The sequence below is a fragment of the Helicoverpa armigera genome, chromosome 20 (assembly GCF_030705265.1).
Source record: "Helicoverpa armigera isolate CAAS_96S chromosome 20, ASM3070526v1, whole genome shotgun sequence".
In the NCBI taxonomy this organism is placed as follows: domain Eukaryota; kingdom Metazoa; phylum Arthropoda; class Insecta; order Lepidoptera; family Noctuidae; genus Helicoverpa; species Helicoverpa armigera.
In genome coordinates, this window is record NC_087139.1 from 9,159,242 (window position 1) to 9,187,181 (window position 27,940).

Below are 27,940 nucleotides of genomic sequence, written 5' to 3' on the forward strand. Positions count from 1 at the left end.
TATTGTAACAAATTGGCTTATAGAAAAATGTCTAGACATTTGGATCATGTTACAGTCTAGTTATGTTTCACTAATAAGTACACGGTCTTTGCTATAATAATCTGCTAAATTAAGACTGCTAGCAATGAGACTTGTTATCAGGTAATTGTCTGTTTCAATATAAAACAAAGTTCTACCATAATTGCTCTTTAGGTACGTTATGTTATGGCTCAATGGAGAGGGGAAATTTTTAAGCACCCTATAGAATTTATAACCAGAAGCAAAACAAGTCCTTTCTTATTTATAGAAATCGGTCATATTTTATACATGAGTTACTAGCTGTTTTCCCACTGTTTCATCCACCTCCTGTGTAAACTAAGTACTACCGTATGCGGATAGAATAAATAAAGCGTATGTTAATCGGGGATAATCAAGCTCTCCAATTGTGAAAGAATTTTCCAAATCAATTCATCAATGTAGTAGCCTTTAACATATAAACCAACAAACAAACACCATAATTCCTCTTTATAAGTATAATTTGCTGAAAAAATAACACTTTATTTTCCCCGCTTTTAGTGGGACCTTACGTGAATCCCCCGAAACGTATACTAGCCATAGTTTTTATGAACTATTCAGTGCACAGCGGTGTAGCATTCTGTAGCCTGTCATCCATTACGGTAATACAATCAATGGCGGATTTTATTTATGCGTGTGTCTGTGTATTGAAGGTTCGTTAGTGTTTTTATGTCTAGATAGTAGTGTTTTCGAGAAAAAATATTCCAAAGTATTATAGAAACAAAGTTTTCGGCAAATAGTTTTCGTGACTTGTCCGAAATAAAGATTATTTTATTTTATTTTTTATTGAAATAATTCTGTCGGCAAATGATACAAGGTATTTCTATTCTATGGTAAATGATCTGAGGTATATCGGCGATATAAATCCATGAACGTAATCAAAATAATGAAATGTTATTGCCACTTAAGGAGTATCCAATGTTTTATGCAGTTGACAGCGGTCAATTTTCAAGGGAAAATAGCCTTTTTTTAACTGTTAATTGCACCAAAAAACGGCTAGACCATTATTGAGTGTTCATGATTTTTTGTTATTGGCTGTACTTATTTATTTCGTGGCCACAGTAAATTAAGATTTCTATATTATTTAGGTACTGAATATACTAAGTAAATAGACTTTAGCTTCATGACCTGACCTGATCTCTTCATGACATAATCGTGAATACTAAACCGGTGGACCATGTCATCCTTGTTGAACTGTTTCGACAGTCGTTATGTGTTAATGACAGTACATAAGGCAGGTTACGCGATGTGCAATCTACACTGAATTTGAATACCAGTTCTAAGTACTTAATAGTGATTTGCCGCAGGTACATATGCTCGCGTCATATACTTTCAAACTGAACGCAGATCAAATGTTTATTAACCATTAGAACCAAATTTCATCCAGTCCAAAAATCTACGAATATTTTTTACTTAAGAAGCTCATAACATGAACTAGGTACATACTAAATATGAACAAAATTAAAAAGTTTAATGACTATCCAGAGTTCACAAAACGACAGTCTTTGCACAAAGGAAAAGTCAATTCAATTTTATATTTTAGCAATTACAAGAAGAATGTTCTCATCCTCGATTTTAACACGCTTATTTAGATCGAACTCTAGCATTACCAAATCTCCAAAGTCTAGTATACAGCCGGCCTTATTTCCGAAGGTTTGAGTGGTACATCAAATGTTTACGATAAGCTCTCACTTAACATAGGAATTGTGCTAATTTGAGAGGCCTCTGCTATACTGTCGTGATAAGAAACCAGCGTAATGTTTCCTTTTTGAACCCTTGCCAGTTCAACTCGTATTTTTTTGAAGATATGTTGCTGCTGGCTTTGGGATAATTTGCTACCACACATTTTTAATAACGTTCTGTCTTACGAATTATTTTTAACGTTATTGTTCTAAAAAAGACCGAAGGATAAATTAATACACTGCCTGAAAGAGGACTTGAATAAATAGAGAGTAAATATTGGTTTGACAGCTGATAGAGAAGAATGGAAGCGAAAAACAAATTGCACTGACTACATTACATTGGGAACAAGGCAGAAAGAAGAAGAAGCTTGAATATGTCTGTCTTCTGAGCACTTTTGTCAGCAGTTCGTCTAAGTGTTCACCAAAACTAGGTAGGTAGCTATATGCCGTAGCTACATTTGATAAAATATAAGTACTACCTCATTTTAATACCTAGATATTTCTAAATTGGAACATATTAAAATGCGTGTGTTTAGGCAATAAGGAACGTAGTAAAAGCATTTGTAGTATTATAATGGTGGCTACAAAGTAGTTTAGAGCTTTTACCAGAAACACGCATATATTAATGTGTGAGTTTATTAAGGTAGAATATGTTTTTGAGAGCAGTCTAGCTAGCTTTTGTGCGTGACTTTCTTTGATAAGTCCTAATAAGTAATTCCAGCAATTTTCACAGGCTACGCCTCTGTGTGCATTTTATACTTAGGTATATAACTTAGTAAGCCCTCTGTCTGTTAGTGGAAATACCTCAAGTACTACGTTTTCAAGTTTTAGGAACCGACAGACAAACGGCCTTGATGTTATAGTTGTGATAGTTTCTACCTAGATCGATTTCATACATAAATGTGTATGTTTCTTACAACCTAGCCAAGTAGCCAATAGTCAACCAGTCTAACCAAGGGGTATTGGGTTGCCCGGGTAACTGGGTTGAGGAGGTCAGATAGGGCAGTCGCTCCTTTAATAGCACTGATACTCAGCTACATCCGGTTAGACTGGAAGCCGACCCCAACATAGTTGGGAAAAAGGCTCGGAGGATGATGATGATGTGTATGTTTCTTACGCATTCACGCAAAAACTCTCAAGCTAACAATACTAACACGATTGCTAACAATACTCTACCAGTATTAACAACAAAACACCTCTAAATAACTCACTAAATACCCAAAACATCCACATAATAATTCACATAAAATTGTTACCCATTAAGTGTGTTGAAATCGAGTTGCGGTGTGAAACGTGCGTGTAAAATGTGGTTCACCTCGAACCATACGTGAAACGAAACGCCCTTTTTTATCACGGGCTTTTGTTGACCACAACCAGACGGATTAAAAACAAATAAATCTTTGAGAGCTTGTTTGTTGTTTTTAATTGATGTACTGTTCAAGATAATGTAGATTAATTGGGTTTTTGTAATATAAAATGTCATATAAAAAAAGGATACTTTTATTGTTCGGCTGAAGGTTGAAATTAAGCTCGAAAGGGTTGGAGTCTTGTCAAAATTACAAAATTACATCAATTTATTTGCCCTAGGTGTTGGTATAATTTAGATCTTAACATAAATATCAAAATCTTATCCAGAATAAATTCAAAAAGCTTAACAATTGGCCCCAAACTAGTCATAGCATACCTACATTAATTGTCTGAAAAAAGAAATCTAGTAAATCTTATTGATATTTACTGGTATCCAACACTTTAGTACCTCTCTCTTACTGCTACTCTACTGGTGCTAATATCATTTTTTTTACTGAAATTACTGATTTATAAAACTATTTTACTTTTGTACCCAGTTTTGGTATCGTACTTAGCCGTATATCAGTTTCTCTATAAGCCCTTAGTTTTCATAAGCCAAACAAACTCATACGTCAGCAAATATACGTATTAATTCCTTAAGCTTCATGCACATACAAGTACAGTTCAGTAGGCATACATACATAGCAACATCATGCTGCTTTGCTTACAACTGCAGCGAGCGGGTGATTTCAAGCGAATGTGGAGACAGCGATCGATTCTGTATAGGGCTGGCTAAATTATTGATGAGAATTTTAAGATTAAGTTTATCATCTGTTTAGCCATTCCTCAACTATGTCCGAGCTTACAGTCTCACTAGATGCGAGAGCACGGCCGAACAACCGTCACCCACTAATACTTAATAAGTACCTTTATAACTTCTAAAACCTTATAAAATACATAGGCTTAAATCCATAGCACCATCGCACCGAGAACTACCGGTCCAAGCGTTGCTTAAAGCTTTATGATTTATGATGGCCCCGTGCGGCTATTACTTAGCCACAATATAAGTAAATACTTTAAACATTAAAACATTAAATACATTAAAACATTAAATTGGGTACAACCCTATGATATACAAGGCTTAGATCGCAGCACTAAGTGATAGTGACAGAGAATTTAACGAGACTCAAAGTTGAGCAGCGATGCTATCATAACATAACTACATATCTATACATACTAATACCTATTGATACGTTATACTACTGAAACTACCCATATCTGTATAGTACCTAACTCTGGCTGTAATATTTCCTCAGTTAAACAACTGAATTGTTTGTTTTTTATGGACGTAGGTAAACTAAAGGTGTGGATGGATATAGTGGAAGGGAAACGACCAAAGAAACGATGGATGGATTGTGTGAACGTTGACATGGCTAGAAAGAAGGTTACTTGTGAGATGACGGCAGACAAAAGGGTATGGAAGAAGAAAACATGTTGCACCGACCCCAAATAAAATAGGTTAAGGGCAGGAGGATGATGATGGACGTAGACTAAAAGCTGGAGCAGAAAATATAGAAATATTTATTTTAAAAACAAATAGCACATTCATCATCATTCGCCTTTTCCCAACTATGTTGGGATCTTAAGGCTTCCAGTCTAATCAGTTGCAACTGAGTACCAGTGATTTACACGGAGCTACATAATAACGGTAGCTACAACACTTATTATTTTGAAAAACTTTAATATTACTTAGAAATACAATTTCAGAGCAGTAGCAACCCTTAAGTCTGTACAAAAGTAATCATCTTTTGTTCTACAAAGAGAAATCTGTAAGCTAGTGCGTAGAATCTCATAAAGAGAAATTCTCCTTTCTAATCTTTGATTAAAATATACATATAGTAAACTCGCCGAGCTTGAACTTGTTTTTGTTTTAAAAATACGAGTTTCTTCAAGTTCTTTTTATTCCATAGTAGCTATTCTTCGCGGTTTCGCTCACGTCCCTAGGGAACTACTTAAGTATCGCACCCAGATAAAAGTACTCTAGATCTTTTCTCAGACTAGCTATAATGTCCGATTGCCTAATTTCATTTAAATAGGTTCAGTCGTATTGATGGGAAAGCGCGGCTGATAGATTACTTTCGCGTTGACAAGGATTTTTTTTTTCAATGTTCTACAAATTCCTTCATCATTTTAAGGTATAATACCTATATTAAAATAAATTCAAACAAGCAATTGAAATATCATTTTACATTAAATCTATAGCTTTATCTGGCAATTTAATAGCCATACTCCGAATAACTTTTGGCGGCAAAATTTCAAGATGGCGGCCCGGTGACTGTTTGTCATGGCCGCCATTAGCCTCTAATGCGCGGGAACATTTTCTTAATGGCAACACTGTCTAATATAAAATAACTAAACATTTGTTGTGTTTAGGCTTGGAGCTTGTTTCAGGGAAATTAATGTCTGGGTGTGGCTAGTGGCTACACTATCATGGTCACGATTATATAACACATAATCAGGGTTTCCACGAACCGTGGAAAATACTTCCCATGAAAAGTAGTCTATAACCATCCTCGATAAGTAAGCTACTTAACCAATATTAACACGTTTCCAAATCGGTCCTAATTTTTTAGCGTGATATTATAACATTATAAAGATATTATATAATATAGTAAGGATTGAACCAAAATCCTGAACTCTTGCAAGCTTGAACGGGATCCTTGTTATACAAGCAACAATCTATCGCGTTCAAAACAATATGTTAACTGTGACTTCTTGAACATACGACTTTAGTTATAGGAACTGAAGTAACAACTGTCGTTCTGTCCCAATATATTCTAGTGTAATTTATTTGTTTGCTTTACTGAGTGTGTTTAGAACATAACATAGTGACTACTTATTAGTCTAGTTGAGCTACTGTAGTGTTTCAATGTTCTGAGAAGTGTATTTCCTAGAACAACAAACTACTGTAAATGTAAAATTCGACTTTCTAGTGGTAGTAGGTATATTATATGCTTCAAAAAAGCTGTCAGTTTATTCCCTCGAAATACAAACAGAGAGATGCTACCTAATTGCTACCAGTTGTTATTAGTTTCTACCAATTGCAAACCCCCTGGTTTCGAAAACTAACTCACAGATATTCTGGGGGAAAATAGAAGTGGCAGCTATTCTAATTCACACACGATATAGCACTGCTTTCAGATCAGATATTATACCTACATACCTACACAGGGTTTTATGTACCTTAGCAAAAACCTATTCAAAAACTAAGAGAAGTTTTGGCAAATAAATTACTCCATTCTATTCTAAGAGAACCAAAGAGCCAATTAAGCCAAACCAAAACGCTCATTAGGTACCAAAATGAAAGCCAATCAATCCATAAAACTGCAACTAAGCGCTTCAGTTCATACGACTTCAAAAACTTCAGGCTTCGACTTCAAAACGTTATTAATGAGTCGTTGCAGAAGTCGCCACAATTTCGCCAATAACCATGCATTTCTTCGCTAATGAACCTGTTGACACTGCAGCTAGCTGACACTCCGTTGAGTTGCAATTAGGTTTGAGAACGTAAGGCTGAGGTTTCAAATACGGCGGGAAGCGGGAATGGAAGAAAACGCAAGCACCTTCAACAAGATTTCCTTGATAAACCCGCAATTATGTCACCCACTTTAATGAGTTTTTTAAGGTCACAATTGTTAAAATTGGTGTACCTAATATATGTAGTGTCTGCATCTGTTTTCAGCATCTATCGTGCTAAGACTAAGTTCAGTCCCAAAATAATGATTTTAGCTAATCCCGGAAAAGCTGAGAATCTGTTTGCTTCTTACTAGCTGTTCCACGCTGTTTCACACGTGCCCAAGGGATTTACTTTGTGTTTTCCGCTATCTTGAAACATAGTAAGCGATGACTTGTCTGTCTGTTTGCGTATGTCTATCCCTGTCGGATGATCAAATGACTTTATGTAACGCAGACCAAATATTTGTTAAATATTTGTTTTTAAACCTACTTTCCAAAGCAAAAATAACTTTGAAGATCTCATAACCCCGCTATCGCTTACGCTTCTGCGACCATCGAGACCGTAGCCTAAAAGCATAAACTGTGACCACAATAGTGACGTGCCTTCGAGCGCTTTTAAAAGGCCAGCAAACACTGTCTTTGTTTTATTAGTGCAGTGCAGAAGTAGGTATGTCTAGGTAGACCTTAATTATGAACTTTAGTATTTTGAGTTTAGGATCTGTCTTACCAAGGGGTATTATTGGGTTGACCGGGTAACTGGGTTGAGGTGGTCAGATAGGCAGTCGCTCCTTCTAAAGCACTGGTATACTCAGCCGCACCCGGTTAGACTGGAAGCCGACCCCAACATAGTTGGGAAAAGGCTCGGGAGATGGTAAGTATTTTGAGTTTAGGGTCGCTAAATTAACTGCTGAGCAAGACATGTCTCAATCAAAGAATCAGCTTTGTTGTATATGGATCTCTTAATATAGGGAAACACATCAAACCCATGTTTTTCTTTAACAAAACTCATTCGCCAAAGAAAACAAAAGCACCACGTTTATTCGGCAAACGTATTCGACGTAACGTAGTTAAACATGTGCGTGCACGCGACTTCGTTCACAGGTAGACAGCATACATGAATAATAATTGACATGTCTGTCTGTCTGTCTGTTTGTTTGTCTGTGTGCGGGCGTGCCTGTAGCTTTGTGTTTTGTTGGGGATTTCGTTTGAAAAAGGGAGGGACAAAAGAGTGGGATGTTTTTAATTTGAAGTTTGGATAAATTGGTGTTCTTTGGTGATGAAAGATATTGTAGTTAAACAGATAGTAAAGTTATTTTTTTATATAGCTTTACCTACTTAATAATTTTATAACATTCTTCTTCTTCTTCTTAACGTTGATCCCGTCTTGTGACGGGGTCCGCTTTCTGTATCTTCTTCCACTTCGCTCTATCCAGGACATCTTCCTCTTAGAGTTCGCAGATTTTCATGTCTTTCTTTACTACACTCAACCACCGCAGTTTTGGCCTGCCTCTGCCTTTTTCACCGGTTAAACATATCTGTTTTTTATATAGCTTTAACTTAATGATTTTATAGCTTTGCAACCGGTCTCAGTGCCGACTAAATATCTAATACTTACTCCATCTACAAAAATAGTTCCAAAATAACCATCGAAATCACAGAAGAACAACCACGCAACTATCCAAATTGGGCCGGAATAAAAGTAAACGAATTTCATAGTTTATTCAGCAAGGCCTCATGAGGCCTGGCTCAATAAGGACTGGCCTAAACACACAGCACAGGCGTATTATATTCTATATTAAAACCAGAAACCAGGCTACGGAATAGGCCCAATATTGGACTGGGAAATTCCGGTACAAGTTTAGTGACACGAATCATTTTTAATCTTTATTTTTGTTAGTTTTAAGGCCTATTTTTGGGTGTAAGAAAATAATCACGTAATTTACTGGATGATAATAATGTATTGAATCTAACAATCAAGTGTATTCGAACAATTGACTGTTGGCAAAGCAATGCAGACTCTAAATTCTATAGATATAGGTATGAACATATTTTTTTTCTAAACTCAAGCCTTCAAATTCAAAAACCGGACAGTACTACGTCAGCAAATTCGCAATTCGAAATTATTTCAATTCAAATTTTCAAACTGAGAACAATTTTCATTTCATGTCAACGATAAACTGTCAAGTCAGAGTCGCTCCACATTTTCCAGCCAACGTAAAACCTTAACACGAGTCCACCTAACCGCAATGGCCAATATTCCGCAACAGAATATTGTTCATAAACTCCAGATTTTACAAAACTGAAATACCTCTATGAGTTAGTGGCGCAAACAACGGTGGACAATCTGGCTGGCTTCCAAAACCATGTCCTAACATGTCTTTGGCTAAACACCAACATCATATACACTCACCATCATCCTTATTGCGAAGCTTTAAGGTCTATTTTCCTTTGGTTTAAAGGTAAAAGTAAGTTTGCAATGGCAATGTACGGACGTGCTGTATTTTGAAGTCGATGAGCCGTTGTATGGAAGAAATGTTCACAGATTTACGTTTATTAAAATTGTGTTTTAATTCGGTTTTGAGGTTTAATGACATATTTGGATTAATTTAGATATTTTAGAGGTATATAAAACTTATTACTTATATAGGTACTTAGGTACTACATCTTGAAACCTGCATTCAAGATAAAATTCAAAAGAAACCTTTTCTTTGGGCCCATCGCAATTAAATACATGGATATTTAATAATCTGATCATAAATGGACATACCTACATGCTTATAAGGAAAGTTTCCCAATTTAAAGTCAAAAGTTTTTTCCTACTAAGCCAGTGTGGTGATTATCCTTTTCATGAAAATCAAACCCTACAGAACCGCTTCATTTTCTTAAAATCTTACCGAACACCTTTTTAATCTCAACCTCCAAAAAAAAGTGGAAAATAATTTTCACCTTTTTGTAAATAAGTGCAACTAATCCAAATAAAAGTGTGAAGCTCGGAGCCAGCAATTCCCTAGACGCCATTTTGATTAGGACTGCCAATTACCTTATCTGGCCCTGTAAACAGTAGTGGGCCTCAAAACCCGCGGGTTGGCCGCGTGATTTCTTGATATCCTATGATGTGCCTAATCTGTGCTGCTGGGTCTATGTATGGGTAGGTACTAGTTGGGACGCACCCCATGGTATTATATTATACACTAGCCGTTTTCCCGCGGTTTCACCCGCGTCCCGTGGTAACTACTGCCCGTACCGGGATAAAATATAGCCAATGTTACTCGTGGATAATATAGCTTTCGAATGGTGAAAGAATTTTTAAAATCGGTCCAGTAGTTTTTGAGCCTATTCATTACAACCAAACGAACAAACAAACAAAGTTTTCCTCTTTATAATATTAGTATAGATATACGACGATTATAGTCTATCGCGATAAATAGAATTTCTAACACAGAAATAATATTTCAAATGAGACCAGGCAATATTACAAACTCCTCAGCTTTATAACAGTAATATCGATAATGCATCGCACCTGGATACTCTCGAAAATAAAGGAGTAGGTATATAATATATACGTTCCTTAAAAGTTTCTAAAATATATCTACCATACGGTATATGACAACAAAGTTATCTGACCTCCGCTTACTTTATAGCCTCACCTTCGACACCAGGGGCTGCATGAACAGAATACATAATTATGACAAAAGGTTAAAAACGCTAAACCCTATAAAAAGCAAAAAATAACTTTTAACACTACGTAAACGAAATTTTGTCGTGTCGGGGGACCGCTCTAATTCATTACTTTAGATACGTGTTTTTTTTAAACGAATGTTGTAATTAGGTAGGTGTCATTTGATTTATGTAAGTATTTATGAAGGTAAAAAGCGGTCCCCCGACACGTCAAAATTTCGTTTACGTAGTGTTAAAAGTTATTTTTTGCTTTTTATAGGGTTTAGCGTTTTTAACCTTTTGTCATAATTATTGCGTACTTTTTTTGGGTCGGGGGTTTTTTTTAAATTTATAATTTAATTTATTTCATGCTTTTTAAAGGAGCTCCTTAATTTTTCCTTCTTTCATTTAATTTATTTTATCTTAAGATGGGGTCGCTATATGCAATCTCGGCCAAAGGAAGCTGTTTAACAATCCTCATGACAAACTGGCTCTGGGAGAATTGCACAGATTGAGAAACAATAAAGATTAACCTTTGGACATTCTAGATTTTCAGCAAAAATATAAATCGGTTTATCCGTTTCATTCCGGCATTCCAAGGTTTCATCCGCCACATCCCATTTCCAGCATCAGGTTCTCGTCAATCAGAAACATGAAGAGAACTCGTCAAGACAAATTCAACGAGCCCAAACTCGATGGGTTTACTAAAAGGCAGTTCAGGGTTACGTGTCCTACCTTCGTGCCCTAACAGCAGACCAGCTCAGTGGTTCCAAAAGACATTAGTGTTTCAAATTTCAGATCCCACATATACTTGCAAGTAAACTGAGCGTGTAACATTCCTATCACATCTAGCAAACGAGCTGATGACCTTGAAGACCTGAACCGATTTCCACCAAACATAGCTAAGAACACTCCCGACTGACATACCTTTTAAACAAAAAAAACCGCATTACAATCGGATCATCCGTTTACGAGCTACGATGCCACATACACACACACACACACACACACACACACAGACACGTCAAACTTATAACACCCCGTCGTTTTTGCGTCGGGGGTTAAAAAGAGATTGTACCGCAAAATATAACACCGATATCGTCGACATCTTGGCGTTTTATCTACGAAAACATTAGACGGCTCTCAGTCCCTTGAGAGAAAACATTTTAGGCTTCCTCAGTCCATTCTAAAGCCTTTTATTCGGCTAATGGATTGGAAAGCTTGTAATATGGATTTTCTTGATAATAGCTGAGATTAAGCTTATTCAAATTAATCGAGAGATTTTAAATGTTCTTTGAAGAGATTGTTTTAAATTGATTATGTCCGCGTTTTCGTCCGCGTCGTAAGACGAGACGACGAAACGAGCTCTTGGACTCGTTTGGGCCAAATTGTACCTCTGTAACTTAATAAGTCGACATACATACATACATACATGGGGTGATAAATCCTATCCTCTTTTGCATTGCATAATCGGGTAAAAAGGAGACACTACATAGGTTTCGCACACAGCCCTCAACTCGGCCCTGTCTAAATACCTATATTCATTTCAAATTTCATCTCAATTGACGCATCGGTTTGCTGCCTAACAAACAAACCAAATTAACTTTTACATTTACAATATTACTAAGTTATTTTATGACCCATAATACTCGACTATTGTCGTGTTCACCCAATGCCTCTGTTGATGTCTATCGACGCCATATTAGATTTCCTGTCACGTTGCAAAGCTTAGGGGATATTCAGGGTAGTCGGGTCGTGCTGAATACGGATGCAATGTGTGCTAAGGTCATCAGGACTGTATTACAGTTATATTATAATGTACTTACTTTTAAACGATGCTTCTTTTGCAAATATGATAAAGTCTATGCGCAAAGCATGTTTTTCAAAATGTAGGTACCGGTGTCGGTTCGTTTTTAATGGAATTCTATGAACAGAATCAGAGTTGCTTAGAAACCGGCCTGGAAATCGATTAAGATGTAGTATCGATATAGGCGAGATTATCGATAAAGTATATAATCTGGACAATCGAATACATCCTACTAATATTATAAATGTGAAAGTTTGTGAGAATGTTTGGATGTATGTTTGTTATTCAATCACGCAAAAACGGATGGACCTATTTGATTGTACCTCTGTAACTTAATAAGTCGACATACATACATACATACATGGGGTGATAAATCCTATCCTCTTTTGCATTGCATAATCGGGTAAAAAGGAGACACTACATAGGTTTCGCACACAGCCCTCAACTCGGCCCTGTCTAAATACCTATATTCATTTCAAATTTCATCTCAATTGACGCATCGGTTTGCTGCCTAACAAACAAACCAAATTAACTTTTACATTTACAATATTACTAAGTTATTTTATGACCCATAATACTCGACTATTGTCGTGTTCACCCAATGCCTCTGTTGATGTCTATCGACGCCATATTAGATTTCCTGTCACGTTGCAAAGCTTAGGGGATATTCAGGGTAGTCGGGTCGTGCTGAATACGGATGCAATGTGTGCTAAGGTCATCAGGACTGTATTACAGTTATATTATAATGTACTTACTTTTAAACGATGCTTCTTTTGCAAATATGATAAAGTCTATGCGCAAAGCATGTTTTTCAAAATGTAGGTACCGGTGTCGGTTCGTTTTTAATGGAATTCTATGAACAGAATCAGAGTTGCTTAGAAACCGGCCTGGAAATCGATTAAGATGTAGTATCGATATAGGCGAGATTATCGATAAAGTATATAATCTGGACAATCGAATACATCCTACTAATATTATAAATGTGAAAGTTTGTGAGAATGTTTGGATGTATGTTTGTTATTCAATCACGCAAAAACGGATGGACCTATTTGATTGAAATTTGGTATGTAGATAGGTGATACCCTGGATTAACACATAGGCTACTTTTTATCAACACACCACGCGAGCGAAGCCGCTGGCGGAAGCTAGTAAAGTATAATTTGCCATTCAAATCTATGGCTAGAAGTCGGGCTTGAAAATACGATGCAACTAACAATAATAGTAGCAAGCAAAGTTGCAAAAACTCAGAAATTAAATGCAGATAACACAGATACGAAGTCTTAACTCCAGCCCCGGCTGGCACGCCTCCAGCCATGTCGTACAAGGCTGGTGTCTGATCACATCTCGCAAACTTCGTTCACACGATGTTTTGTTAACTCTGAACTTGGGATCACGATACTTATCTCATATATAGTTTAATATTACATTGCCTTGATGTATTTTTTTATATTACTTAAATATAAACGAACCATTCCATTCTCAGTTGTCAAATCGCCGAACACACTCCTGTAGGTAACCCAAATACACCGACTGCGACTTACAGAAACATTTCAAAGTAAAGTTTACGTTGTTGTGTTTTGAGAAGTCGAAATTAACGTTTTATATTTACTTACTAATATAAGAATTGGTTTGGATTCATGACGAATTTATAATGAAATCATCAACTTAGAAGCAGACTTTATAATATTCAGTAATAAAGTACACCGAGCTCAACATCGTAGTTATGTTGTGGAGGTCCCTTCGCTAGGATTGCCGCTTCTATATCTGATGATGACTCTTCATCAAATGGCTTCTCCGTTAACGGATCTATTCGTACAGGCTGTAACTGAACACGCGAACGCCTACCCTTAAAAAGTTTTGCATATTTGGGATTACTCCTTAACAATGCAGCCAATTTATGCTTATTAATTGTACCATTTACAACAATTTCTCTGAACGTATCGTTGTTCATGAAAGCCTCGTTCATTGATCCGATTTTATCGAGCTGTGCTTGCAGTTTCTCATCTATCTTCACCATTTCATATTCGTGAACGTTCACGACCGATTTACGATCTTTCCTATACTGTTTCTTCATCATCTCTATGAATTTCTTTAACTCTCTCGTCTTCCTTTTTCGTTGCGTTGTACCATTTCTGTAAGCTCTGTTCAAAATTTTTCTTATTTCCGCAACTATCCTTTGAATACTTTTTCTGATTTTTCTTTTTCGTCTTTCTCTCTCTTTTTTTCGTTCACTCCTTTCGCGTTCGCGTTCTTTACGTGCTTCTTCTTTAGACCCAGCTTTTGCATTTTTCTCATTGGAGTCTGTAGAAAAGCTGCTGCCTTCGAAAGATATATCATTACCTTGGTACATGTCGTAGTTGGTCACTTGGAGAGCGCAGCAAACGTATGCAGTTCTACCACAAAAGTAGTCACCTCGATAAACACGATATTCTGCGTCGCATTCCATGGGAAGCATACAGGATCCCCATGGCATGTCATGTTGGTTCGGGTCTCCGCAAGGAACTCCCCAAGGCCCTTGAATAAAGCAATTAAACATACATTAAAAAAAAATGAAAAATACGTAAATATACGTGCCGAATGATTGTACTCTTTGAAGAACAATGGTGAGAATGAAACTTTAAAAAGAATGGTGTATACTTACGAGCTGCCACCATGTTAATGACGTCACCACGAGGTAGCGTGGAGTTCAACGCCTCAAACTTCTTTTGCATCCAATTCTCGTCCCACTCATCCATCCAATACCTTTCCATTTCAGAGCTATCATCGTCTACCTCTTCGGATTCGCTTGCTCGTCTTCTAAAATTTTCAGATCTCCTACGCTTTAACGCGTTAAACACTGGATCCATATGGAAATATCCTCTCCCTATCCTCTTGTCGACGGTTTCAGTCAATTTTGAAGGGGCCAGATCAAGCCCAATATTCAAATTATCTTCGTGTTTTCTAATATTTTTTACAATATTCATTTTTCTTTTAGCCAATTTTCTATCTTTAGCATCATGATGGTTATGCTTAACGTGCCTCAACACATCACGGCCTTTAGAAATTGTGTTGCCTTCTTTTTCATTGTTTTTGGTCAAATCCACTAAAGAATGATCATTTTTTGATTTCGTCTCTACAAATGCTAGATATAAAATCAGTGATATGTAAAAATACTTCATATTATATCGACATACCTACTCAACATCTTTTTTATGTTTTCTCCCACAAAATTTCCTATAAAACTGTTGAATTCAACATTTTTATCGACCAATATTAAAGTAAATATTAAAACCATAAAATGTTTATGGATAGATTCATTTTACATATTGTGTTCTGATAAATCCTGCTAACAGTAAAAAATAGAGGCAGTATGTTACTGCCAGTAAGATAAAGCAGTCACATAATGTAGCTTTATATGGAATATTAATCGATTCATTTACTGTCCTTGTTTTATTATATCTGTTTAAGGAAGAAAGGAAAAACAAGAGAAATAAAATGTTTACACAGGCTATATGCGCCTAATCAGCATAGCTCTAAGATTAGCATCAATTATTCGAATTAAAAATATACTTGAGTCTAGAATGACAGGTGTTCCCCAAGGTATCATCTTTGGACCGACTGTGAAACAACAATTCATCTGAATTTCACTGAAATTATGTGTTAGTGATTAAAAAATTAGCTACCATTAACAACGGTCTATGTGAGATGTGATAGTAATCCCCAGTGGAGCCCAGTAGGGCCAAGGCCTGCCGGGGCTGCGGGATTCTTTGAAAGAGTTACCGCGGTACCTGCTAGGTCTACGGTCTATAAGGCCTACGAAGGAACATAATGGGTTTTAGTCAGTAGAGTCTGACACTCCCTCACCACTGCTAACCCACAGCAGGAGGAGTCATTTGATGATTTCTCATCAGAAAAAAAAATAAGATGTGATAGATAGTAATGGTGTAGGTACAATAAAACTAACAATATCATCAATAATTGTATTGGTCAATAATAGAGCATGCCGTACTCAACATCATAGTCGATGACAGGCTCTTTATTTTCCCGCGTTAACTGTTCTCCAAGAGGTCCTGGATCATGCGGCTCTTCAATCTTTTCCGGATTAACCTCTATACTACCCATACGCCTATTCTTGAAAATTTTAGCCAATTCTGGGTGCACCCGTATGTATTGAGCCAGCTTATCCTTGTTCACCGTACCGTTAACAACTATATCTCTAAACGTATCGTTACTCATGAAATTTTCATTCATATCTCCGATTTGATCCAACCTGGCTTGCAGGCCGTCATCTATTTTCACCATTTCCACTTGATGAACATTAACAATGGATTTACGATCCTTCCTGAACTGTTTCTTCAACAGCTCGATGAATTTTTTCAACTCCTTTGTCTTTCTCTTTCGCTGAGTAGTTCCATTTCTGTAAGCCCTGTCTAATATTTTTTGGATTTCTGATACTATCCTTCTGATGCTTTCTCTGATTTTCCTCTTCCTCCTATCTCTATCACGTTTTCGTTTATTCCTTTCAGCCTCTTTTTTCTTGTTGTCCTCTTCTTTGGAACCGGTCTGAGCATTTTTCTCATTTGAGTCTGTGGAGAAGCTGCTGCCTTCAAATGAAATGTCTAAGCCCTGATACATGTCGTAGTTGGTCACTTGAAGTCCGCAGCAGACGTATGCAGTTCTACCGCAAAAAGAATCGCCTCGGTAAATACGGTATTCTGCGTCACATTCTGGTGGTAGCATGCAGTTACCCCATGGCATGTCGTGTTGGTTTGGATCTCCGCAAGGAACCGCCCATGGTCCTGAAATTTTCAGTTGATAATGATATCAAAAAGAATACTTAGTAAACCCTTTCAACGGTCGCAGCGCAGACCGGCAATGCATATTCAAAGAAAAAACAACTGAGTTTCCCTTCATTACTTAGTTAATTGAATATTTAATCTTAACAATTATTACAATCCCGTTTAAATTAACAGGGCGCTGTGCCTCGACATGAGTAAAATTAGTTTTAGAAATACACACAATTCTTACTATAATAAATATACTTACTAGCTGCCGCCATGTTGACGACGTCACCACGGGGTTGTGACGAGTTAAGAGCCTCAAACTTCTTCTGCATCCAATGTTCGTCCCACTCATCTAACCAGAACTTCATCTCCAGGTCAGAGCTGGTTTGAGGTTCTTCTTCTTCTACTTGTTTTTTATGTCTTCGAAAGTCTTTGCTTTTTGCTAAGCCTCTATATCGTCTGTGCCTTAGTTCGTTCAGCACTGGGTCCATGAGGAAGTATTCCTTAGCTATTCTTTTATCGATGTTCTCAGTCATTTTAGAGGCTATATCTTTTCCTAAATTAAGGGTGTCCTCGTGAGTTCTTACTTTTTTCAAAACGGTGGCCTTATTTTGTGCAGATTTCTTATCCTTCTCATCTTGTTGCTTTTTGTTTTGGTAATATCTCATTGAACCAGTGGGGCTTTTGGAAGCTCCAGTGTCTTTTTTAGATTCGTCCAACATTGCCGCATTTCGTAGAACATTATCCTTAAGATTTGTATATACTGATCCTTTGATGGCACTTAATGATAAAATCAATAAAAATATATACAAATATCTCATGTTTTATTTCATGGTCAGTCTGCTTTTCTTGAGATTTTTTCTTTAAGAATCGTAAAATTTAAAATTCTTATCAAGATATATTTAAAATAGAAAAAACGATAAAATGTTTATGGTGTGATTTATTTCACATAAATATTCTGATAAATTCTGGCTGGGACATAAAAATATAGTTTAAACTGCTATTGTATGAGTCTCTGGTATGGTATGAAAATCTACAACTATTAGTATCTTTTACAGAACAAATGGTATAGCAATATTTGAAGTGAACTCACTATACCTACAACATTCTGGAACAAACAAACCTAAGAAAATATTAATTAAATCCAATTGGAGTTCTGAAGCAAAACAAATCATTAACCAAAGAAGTATTTTATTTACTTACAAAACAAAATTCTTAGTTATTAAATTAAAGGTGTGTTTTGAAGTGAGCTGCTGACTGCAACTGCCAACCGTACGTGCAGTGACTGCATGAAATGAGTTGATATCTGAGGTTGACTGAATGTGCTCTTGCTGCTTCAACCCAACACTGTTTTATGTAGATATTAGAGTATGGTCAGACCTGCTGTCTTGTATGGATCAGAGTGCTGGCCCACAAAAGCGACGAATGAAAGACAATTGCATGCGGCAGAGATGAGAATGTTAAGAGGTATGTGTGGGGTTACGCGAATGGATAGAGTGAGGAATGAGTATATAAGAGGAAGTTTGAAAGTGGCGCCGGTATCAGAAAAACTGCGTGGAAACCGGCTGTCGTGGTATGGGCATGTGATGCGGAGGAATGAGAGTCATGTTGTGAGGAAGGTGATGAGTATGAACGTGGACGGATATAGTGGAAGAGGAAGACCAAAAAAACGATGTAAGAAAGAATGTTACTTGTGAGATGACGGCAGATAGAAGAGTATGGAAGAAGAAAACATGCTGCGCCGACCCCAAATGAAATTGGGATAAGGGCAGGAGGATGATGATGATATACAAACCAGTAAAGCAGCCACAGCCGATTTCAAGCAGTCGCTGCATGTGCGGTTGGCAGTAACAGGCCACAGTTAGCATTCAAAACAAATCTTAGATCAATTTATAACTTCAACTACAGCCTCAGGTTTTTCTAACCATACTCTATGGTCACTATCCTTATTGGTGGGAAAGTTGCGTATAGCATTACAGGTTTTACATGTCCACTCTATTATCTTAGATTTGTTTTTTCTTTTAATTTTCATTGTGGCTGTCTCCTTGTGAATTAGTATGCATCTGCATTTTTTACATATTTGCCTTTTTATGTCTGGGTGTCTGCAATAGTAAATAAAATATATATATATTTTTTACGAACATTGAGACATTAAAAACAACGTGCTTATAATATGACTATCCTTAATACTACTACTCACATCTTTAAAACATTTTTCTTGGCAACGTTGACTATCAGATTTCCATAGTAGGAAGACAGCATTGGATTTTTCTCTGCTATAAGTTTACTAATCTGAAAAAGTTATTATAAAAATATTAAGTTTCAAACTTTAGTTTGTAGTTAGAAACTATGATTAACTTTAACTCTCAGTAAGAGAATGTAATTAAACAGATAACTTACTTGGTATAAATAATTCATTCGCTGAAAGGAATCGTTTCCATGAACCTTCTTCATTTTATTTAATTATTTAAGTCTTCTCTGTTTATTATATTTTAAAAACTCCAGAATCAAAAACAAGTTGAGAGAACTGAAAACTGAAACTGACATGACATGTGCATGACACTAACGACAAAACAGCTGATTGCAACTGATCCTCAGAACTCAAAAGATTGTGGTCTTCATTTACTTGTGATTATCACTTTTTAGATATGCTTAGTGTTCCTGAAATCAAAATTTTAGTGCACCTTTCTTTAAAATTAACGTTTCATTTTTTTTCAAGCCTTTTATTAAAATATTTTATTATCTTATTTCTGAACGATAATATGCGTTCCAGGTTTTTGAAAACTTTTGGAAAGAGACAACTATTTTTCTCTGTGAAGCAAAAACGAGATAGCTTATTTTTCATGATTCATGTTACGCAGTATGATACTCTTGACCGCGACTGTTGATTTCCTTCTGTCCTGGTGAAATCCCGAATTTCAAATTAATTTTAGAAATCTTTATCTTTTGATTTTTTTGACCTTATTCTCTGTGTAGTTACTGTCTATCGTGCTACTTAATTGTTGATATATTCAGTTTGAGTGCACTTGAAACATTTCCAGTCTTTCGTAATTTTCTATATGCCCTTTTTTGACCCTTGGTAAAATTAACGCTATTATACAATGTTGTCTAAAAAGCGCTTAATTGTTTCACGAATAGTGAATAAAGGAAGATGTTTTCGATGTTTCGCTACAAAATCAGACGTTGGTGAAATAGAAATTCCATTTTCAAATGGGTAAGTTTGAGGTTATGTTTTATAAGGTTATGGAGATAAGTTACACTTTTAACAATAAAGAAGTTATAACCAGTAAAGGGTAGTCTTAAAATACTCGTTATTCTTCAATGCAGCCCTTCCATTCCTGCAGGCCACAATCCCAAATAAAAGCAACAACTTTTATCTTATAAGTGTCCAATAACAAAAAAATATCTGAATTTATGGGTGCTTATGTTATTTCTCATAATTGTTGTAGTCCAAACTGCTGCTATGGCCCAGCGTAACAAACACAGACAGCCCTTTCTGTACCAATAACTTGTATTACCATATACCATTACTAACTACTATGTAACTTACACTTACTAATTTACATTCTTATTTTCATCTTTCCAGAACCACAATTAAGTTTGAAACGGGCAAATATGCAAGATTTGCAGATGCAGCGTGCGTTGCTAATCTTGGAAACACAGCAATCCTATCAACAGTCGTCTCTAAGGCTAAACAGAGCACAGCGTCGTTCCTACCTCTTGTGGTAGATTATAGACAAAAGGCTGCGGCTGCTGGACGAATACCTACCAATTTTTTGAGGAGAGAATTGGGTGAGATTTAATTCACAATATTCTTGTAATGAAGTAAAAGGGTTCTAGTCCTATCCATGGTGACAAGAAATATATGTAACGCTCTTTCAAAAAATAAACAATACACTCTTTCTGTTGTATAATTCCTCCTACAAGTAACAAAACCAAAAATGTTAATAAGCATTAACCATGCTGTAATTCAAGCAAAATAATCCCCAGTATAATATACATAACTATGGTCCATATTTCCACTTAGGAATGTTTTCACTGACAAAATAAAAAATTATATTCCTTCAAACAACTGCTTACTTTTAAAATTAAATGTCGTATTTTATTGTAAGTAAATATTTGAAGAATAGTAATGTTTATTTTGTCACTGAACTAGCTTAAGACAGCTCAATATTTTGGTCAGCTCTGTAAAAACCAAACAAAACTTATTTATTTATTTAATAAGTACAGTGACAGACTACAGGTTAAGACAATCAAGAAAAACAACAGTTAGCATACAGTACATAAATCTGAAGTCCAATTATTCCTGTACATAACATTCAAGGATTAATATGCTTCGTTAGAGACAGTAAAGTTGAAGTACATATTACCTAAATAACAAAATCTTTTCCAGGCCCAACAGAACGTGAGATCCTAACATCACGTTTAATAGACCGCTCCCTCCGGCCTCTATTTCCCAGCAACTACTTCTATGACACTCAGATAGTATGCAACATGCTTGCGGTAGACGCAACCAATCCGCCGGAGACAGTTGCAATTAATGCAGCTAGTGCTGCTTTGGCTTTATCTGATGTGCCGTGGAATGGGCCTGTTGGGGCTGTGAGGTATGACTAATTACTTATTTTTACTTTTACAAAAGTTGTTTATATCCTCTTGATATGTCTTACCACGTAATGGAGAGCATGTATGTACAATGTTGTTCTTGTACCTGATCTCTCTCAAGTTGTGTCAGATTGCTGACCAGTTGGGCTGTGAGAGTAAGAGATTAGAGAGTTCACCTATGTTCACCACCACATGAAGGTCAACTTAATACATAGTATAAGAAAAAGTCATTTTAGTTTATTAACAACTCAGAAATTACGTAACTGATTGGGCTGAAATTTGATGGAGAGGTAGCTTAGAAAATGGTTATAGGATACTTTTATCCCCATCAAGGTATCAAAAGTAACTTCCTCTGGTGGCTGAAACCGTGAGCGAAAGTTAGTCACAACAGTTATTTAACTTAATAACAAAAACTCCTTCAACAGGGTAGGCCAAATAGACAATGAAGTGATAATAAACCCAACTCGCAAGGACTTACAAAACTCAGTGCTCAACCTGGTGGTGGCTGCTACCAACCGCAACTTAGTTGTGATGATGGAGGGCAGCGCCCAGGATATACTCCAGCAAGACCTGCTCAAAGCCATCAAATTAGGTATGCAAGTAAGTTCAGTAATTTTGTTTTTATGTGTGACTTCCCTGCATATGAATATGTTTTTTTTTACTCTTTTTATTATTGTAAACAGTTTGCTTATCTACACCATCTATACTCTAAAGTCTCCGAAACTACTAAACCAAATTGAAAAATTGGTGACATTTTATCCAGGTACGGGAGGCAGTTTCCATCTTTCAGGGATACATACCCATTTATCAAGGAACGCCAAATGCTATTTTAAATCCGGGGGTGCGGAGTAGTTCCATTGGGAGCGAGTGAAACTGTTGGCGGGAACTAGTATTATATAATCCCTAATATTTATTTTTCTAACCATAACCAATAATGTTTCAGGTACCAAAGAGGCCCAACACATAGTGAAAGGCATAGAGAAGTTACAGAAACTCCATGGTAAGACCAAGCGGGTATATGAAACCCCTCCCGGGTTACCTCAGGAAATCGTCGACTGTATCAACACACTGTCTTCTATGAAGATTAGAGAAATATTGAGGTAAAAAATACATTTGACTGCACTTTTTTACTCCACTGTTCTACTTGTTCACTTCTTGAGGAAACAATAAAATTGTTTTATATTTATAACTCAAATTAAAAGAGCATTAAACTAAAAATATCTATTGCACACAATACATAAGTATCAAAAATTATCGAAGCATACCAACTAGCTGTTCCCTGCGGTTCTTCTCGCCACCCGAGGAAATTACATCCCGCACCCCGCACGGATGAAAAGTAGCATACCTATGTATTTCTCAGGACTATCCGTGTACGAAATGCATTAATTGCTTCAGTAGTTTTGGCATGAAAGCCCCACATACATTATTACTTTATATATAAAGTATTACTTCATTGATTGGCCGTTAAACCATATTTATTCAATCCCCAGTGACTACTCCCACGACAAGATGTCCAGAGACAACGCGATATCGGACCTCCGTCAAACAGTGCTTAACCAGATGCGCGAAACAGAGGCCGATGTAGCACAACTACAGGACTGCTTCAACGCTAACCTGAAGAGTATATTCAGAGATATGATATTTGAGAAGGAAATACGCTGTGATGGGAGGCATTTAGATGAGTTGAGGCAGATTGGTTGTCAGGTAAGATTGGAAAAAATATTGAATACTCTCAATGCAATATGTGTGAAAACGCGAAATAAAATAATGAAAACAATTATTATCAAAACGATAAAAGAAAATGAAGTTATTTTGAGATGCTTTACCAAATGAATATGACAACACAATTTATTTTTGACCTAGTCAACTACTCAATTATGTAAATATGACTTCCCGGGCGGTTGCCCGAGTATCTGGGTAGAGGAGGTCAGATAGTGCAGTTGCTCCTTGTAAAACACTGATGCTCAGCTTCATCCAGTTACGACTGGAAGCCGACCCCAACATAATTGAGAAAAGACTCGAAAGATGTATACAGATTATTGACACGCATTTTTTATGTACTTTTTCCCGTAATTGTGTGTTGTCTTGTGTTAATGTGTTTTTGTTTGCTTCGTTCAGGTTTCCTTATATGAGCCTCTGCACGGCAGCGCAGTATTCCAGCGCGGTCAGACGCAGGTGCTGTGCACTGTCGCCTTCGACTCGGCCGACAGTGCGCTCAAGATGGACACGCTCACCATGCTTACTAGGTGAGTGCGGGTATATTATACCCAGGTATCTCTATACGAGCCGCTGCACGGCTCAGTAAGTCAGTTCAGTCAGCTTTCAGACTTTCTGGCTTCTGACTACCCGTACCTTACGACTGCCAAGGATGTTCAAATGACAGCCGGAACCTACAGTTTATCGAACAGAAGAACTCGTTATAACAACCGCGCATCTCTGCTTGGAGGATTCTTTTTTCGAACGTCATTGTGACAAGATATATTTTAGTTTGGCGGGAATACGATTTTGCCGCGCTTTTGACTAATTTTAGTTAATATTTAAACTATTTCTTGTTAAATAAACCTGCTTCTGTTATTTTTTAATTTGATAGTCACCGATTCGATGTAGGTATGTCATTTACTTAGCATATTTTAACTTCGTCTTTCAAATTTCAGCGGCATAAAAGAAAAGAGTTTCTTCCTCCACTACGAGTTCCCCTCCTACGCGACCGGCGAGGTGGGGCGGAGCGGGCCGGCGGGGCGGCGCGAGGCGGGGCACGGAGCCCTGGCCGAGCGGGGGCTGCTGCCTGTGGTGCCGCAGCTGCCGTATACCGTCAGGCTCACTGCTGAGGTGCTGGAGTCTAACGGTGAGGAATCTAGTTCAAAAGTCTGGAGCTAAAACCAAGAGAATCCTGTCTGTCACATGAACATATATTATCGTCGCCGTCTGAAAACATACTGAAAACTACAAAATATACTGAGATTAACGTCTTGCCACACTGTATTATTTGTAAATATCACTTCTTATATGGAATTCAGTTTATGAATATGTGACAAAAAAATTCACACCTTATAACTCTTTAATGACTGTGTTTCGGATGGCACGTTAAACTGTAGGTCCCGGCTGTCATTGAACATCCTTGGCAGTCGTTACGGGTAGTCAGAAGCCAGTAAGTCTGACACCAGTCTAACCAAGGGGTTGCCCGGGTAACTGGGTTGAGGGGGTCAGATAGGGCAGTCACTCCTTGTAAAACACTGGTACTCAGCTACATCCGGTTAGACTGGAAGCCGACCCCAACATAGTTTGGGAAAAAGGCTCGGAGGATGAGAACTCTTTAATTATAGCCTGCATTAAATGCCATATTTACAACTCCACAATTCCTTCCAGGTTCAAGTTCAATGGCATCAGTATGCGGCGGTTCCCTCGCCCTGATGGACGCGGGAGTCCCCCTGACGGCGCCGGCGGCCGGCGTGGCGATAGGCCTGGTGTCCCGCCCCGACCAGACAGGACAGATAGCTGACTACAGGATACTCACTGATTTGTTAGTGAGTCTGACTTTTTATTTTTGTAGAGATGCATCATCATCCTCCGGCCCTTACTTCAATTTTATTTGTGGTCGGCGGAACATGGTCTCTCATCGGAACATGGTCCGTCATCTTGCAAGTCAAATTATTTCTAACAATATCGCCTTTCGGCTTGAATAGAAATATAGAGAGTACTGGTGAAGAAATAGAAAAAAAACTTAAATGAAGCTGAAAATTTACTTTTTAACTGTCAATCCTACTTATAAACGTGAAGGTTATTTGTGGAAGGTACTGAAATTATTCTGATGAAACTTTGCAGTAAAAAACTAGTAGTAACTTTGCGGTTTCTTTTTCTATAGAAAGTGTGTTTTATCTTGAGCCCCTGACCTCGACCCAACACTTACCGACTATTTCTTCTCATTCATATTTTGTGTTCGCTTGAGTAAACTAAATTTTCCACATCACAGGGTATAGAAGACTACATGGGCGACATGGATTTCAAAATAGCCGGTACCAAGAAAGGCATCACCGCGCTACAAGCCGATATCAAAGTGTCCGGCCTGCCGCTCAAGATAGTCATGGAGTCCGTGCAGAAGGCATGCGACGCTAAGAGCAAGATTATCGATATTATGAATAAGTGTATCGATAAACCGAGGTTAGTTTATGACCACTCTGTTATGAAATGTGGTCTTAAAAAGTACCAGATTAAGTGCTAGGTTTAGACCCTTAACTTTGTTCGGGTTCTGTAAAATCTTGGTGCCCCGGTGTTTTTGTGGCGCCCTTTTCTACAGTTTTCTACCGACTACCACATAAAAAAGTTTTCTTGCTAGGAAATTTCTCAACATGCGCATATGTAACTATGTAAGTACCTCGTGTTTGACCTTAATAAGAACTTTGCACCTAATTATGTGTTTTGCAAAAGGACGAAATGTTTTAGAAACTCTTTTTCACCTAATATAACTATTTGTCAAAACCTAATAAATAAAATTTTCATATTACAGAGAAGGGCACAAAGAGAACATGCCAGTTATCGAAGAAATGGAGGTGGAAGTGCACAAGAGACCCAAACTCCTCGGAATGGGAGGCGCCAACCTCAAGAAGTTATATGTGGAAACTGGTGTACAGGTAATATTTCACTCATCTATCGCAAAACTTATTGCTCACATTAAATAGCTTAACCCTAAAGTTGGCTACTAGATATTCTGAAACAGCCAAAATGTATGAACAGTATTTTCTTTATACACGCTGTAGTGTTCTATTGTGTGTGGCAAATGACTAACTACATAGCAGTAAAGATATTTGAAAAGGACTGGTTTTTAAAAAGCTTATAATCAATAAAATGTACGACTCTCCGTAAACAAGTGTTCGTATACAAAAATACAATAAGGTTGAAATTCGGCACACCCTGTAAAAGAATCTGTTTTGGCAGTTTCAAAACGATTTTTAGACAATGGGGCATTTAGTTGATGGTACATTGTAAGTATCGTGAATAGCCAACTTCTGACCGTCAACATCATTAATTATTATATTAAACCCCCCCAGGTAACACCAATAGACGACATAAAATACAGCGTGTTCGCGCCATCTCAAGCGGCCATGGACGAGGCTCGCAGCCGCATCGCTTCCTGGCTCAACACTGAAAAAACACCAGAATTGGAGTTCGGAGCGATATATAAGGCTAGAGTCGTGGAAGTAAAGGATATTGGGGTCTTAGTGACCTTGTTCACCGGCATGACGCCGGCTTTGGTGCATAATATGCAACTGGATCATAGAAAGGTGAGGATTTTATGTTATTTTTGCGTTGGGAAATTTATTTTTTTTTACTCTCGATGGGAATATTATTATGTATAATTTAAAAGTTTGTTAAGTCACATTTGAATTATAAGAACTTTCGGAGTTAAATAAAGACATCGAAAATGCACTCCTATCTGTTATTAACTTAGGTAAAATATAAAAAGACAGTAGATCTGTCGTTGCTGTAAATTATATTAAAGTTAACTTACATAAAAGATTTTTGCTTACCTACTAGCAATGCAACTGATCCGATTCCGGATCAGTAATGTTCCTGTTCAACCTAAGTCTGCAAATAATCCTTCAATTTATCTCCCACAGATCCAGCACCCATCAGTTCTAGGCCTGGACGTGGGCTCAGAGATACAAGTCAAGTACTTCGGCCGGGACCCTGTCTCCGGTCATGTGAGGCTCTCCAGAAAGGTCCTCACATCACCACCGCCCGGCATTGTGAAGAAACTTGACAAGAGTTAATTGTGACTGTGATATTATAGGGAAAAACAAATTGTGGATTAAAATTGACAGTGCTGTGTTGTGTTGTGAATGATAATGAGAATAAATTACGTGTCAGTGTAGTTTTAATACAGTTCTTTATAATGTGTATTCGCTTGAAAATGTATTGTGACTTGTGACTTTTGGTCATACGCGGAGGCTAGGATTCATGCAAACTGTATAAGAACTTTTAGGAATCAAAGTGGCCGGAAATCTGCTTATATTGTTTGGAGCAGCGCACGTTTTAGCAGGAGGCAATACTTGATACTTTTAGTAAGTAATGTAATGTTCTATGTCCTAAAATTTTGATAGTTGCCATCTAGTCTCGGTCATTGAGTAACCCATGACTTGCTTATGGTTGCATCTTTATAGCTCAGGTTAACGACATCAAAAACTGTTTTTTTTTTTATTGAACATGAAAAATCTTAGTAAACAGTTGTTGAAAGTAAACTGACGTTTGTCAAGGCGTCTAATTGTTATCGTTATTTTGTTTTCATTGTTATTTTGTTAGGAGTTGCGTTTCAATTTCAATATGTTGGACAATTTAAATGTATTCAAAGGGTAAAACTACTTCAATTTTACCAAACTTAGACATTTTAGTCATGACATTTATACAAATTCCAGTATTATATAATGTACTATTTTGAAGATTTCTGTTCCATATCAATACGCAATGCTTCCTGTATTATTTTTATCATTACGTGTAATATTATGTTGACTGCCAAAATCTGTACATAAGTAGAAAATAAATAATATTCCATTGGATTAGAAGAGACATTTTATTTT

The 27,940-nt window shown here is 37.1% G+C and overlaps 3 protein-coding genes across 3 annotated transcripts; 1 reads left to right on the top strand and 2 right to left on the bottom strand.

The window, feature by feature from the left end:
* Window positions 1–13,645: 13,645 nt before the first annotated feature.
* Window positions 13,646–15,258, bottom strand: LOC110382799 (uncharacterized). Its single transcript, XM_021343491.3, has 2 exons — window positions 14,645–15,258; window positions 13,646–14,517 (listed from the first exon to the last, which is right to left on the bottom strand). Exons 1-2 carry the CDS (start codon window positions 15,159–15,161, stop codon window positions 13,691–13,693), a joined length of 1,344 nt encoding a protein of 447 aa, XP_021199166.3. The 5' UTR covers window positions 15,162–15,258; the 3' UTR covers window positions 13,646–13,690.
* Window positions 15,259–15,925: 667 nt separating this feature from the next.
* LOC110382798 (uncharacterized) lies at window positions 15,926–17,707 on the bottom strand. The gene is made up of 2 exons (XM_064039764.1): window positions 17,029–17,707; window positions 15,926–16,781 (listed from the first exon to the last, which is right to left on the bottom strand). Exons 1-2 carry the CDS (start codon window positions 17,585–17,587, stop codon window positions 15,970–15,972), a joined length of 1,371 nt encoding a protein of 456 aa, XP_063895834.1. The 5' UTR covers window positions 17,588–17,707; the 3' UTR covers window positions 15,926–15,969.
* A 1,908-nt stretch (window positions 17,708–19,615) lies between these two features.
* On the top strand, window positions 19,616–27,919 carry LOC110382796 (polyribonucleotide nucleotidyltransferase 1, mitochondrial). The gene is made up of 13 exons (XM_064039809.1): window positions 19,616–19,980; window positions 20,353–20,558; window positions 21,160–21,370; window positions 21,794–21,960; window positions 22,312–22,468; window positions 22,859–23,072; window positions 23,487–23,614; window positions 24,023–24,213; window positions 24,735–24,892; window positions 25,339–25,526; window positions 25,873–25,996; window positions 26,414–26,647; window positions 26,984–27,919. Exons 1-13 carry the CDS (start codon window positions 19,868–19,870, stop codon window positions 27,134–27,136), a joined length of 2,244 nt encoding a protein of 747 aa, XP_063895879.1. The 5' UTR covers window positions 19,616–19,867; the 3' UTR covers window positions 27,137–27,919.
* The last annotated feature ends 21 nt before the right edge of the window (window positions 27,920–27,940 follow it).

Excerpts from the sequence above, each read along its gene's own strand:
- LOC110382799 (XM_021343491.3), bottom strand. The coding sequence starts at position 15,161 with ATGAAGTATTTTTACATATCACTGATTTTATATCTAGCATTTGTAGAG. Across the intron at positions 14,518-14,644 it reads CATTAACATGGTGGCAGCTC|GGCCTTGGGGAGTTCCTTGC; the intron begins GTAAGTATACAC and ends GCTTTATTCAAG.
- LOC110382798 (XM_064039764.1), bottom strand. The coding sequence starts at position 17,587 with ATGAGATATTTGTATATATTTTTATTGATTTTATCATTAAGTGCCATC. Across the intron at positions 16,782-17,028 it reads CGTCAACATGGCGGCAGCTA|GACCATGGGCGGTTCCTTGC; the intron begins GTAAGTATATTT and ends TGAAAATTTCAG.
- LOC110382796 (XM_064039809.1), top strand. The coding sequence starts at position 19,868 with ATGTTGTCTAAAAAGCGCTTAATTGTTTCACGAATAGTGAATAAAGGA. Across the intron at positions 23,073-23,486 it reads TGAGGCAGATTGGTTGTCAG|GTTTCCTTATATGAGCCTCT; the intron begins GTAAGATTGGAA and ends TGCTTCGTTCAG. Across the intron at positions 24,214-24,734 it reads TGAGGTGCTGGAGTCTAACG|GTTCAAGTTCAATGGCATCA; the intron begins GTGAGGAATCTA and ends AATTCCTTCCAG.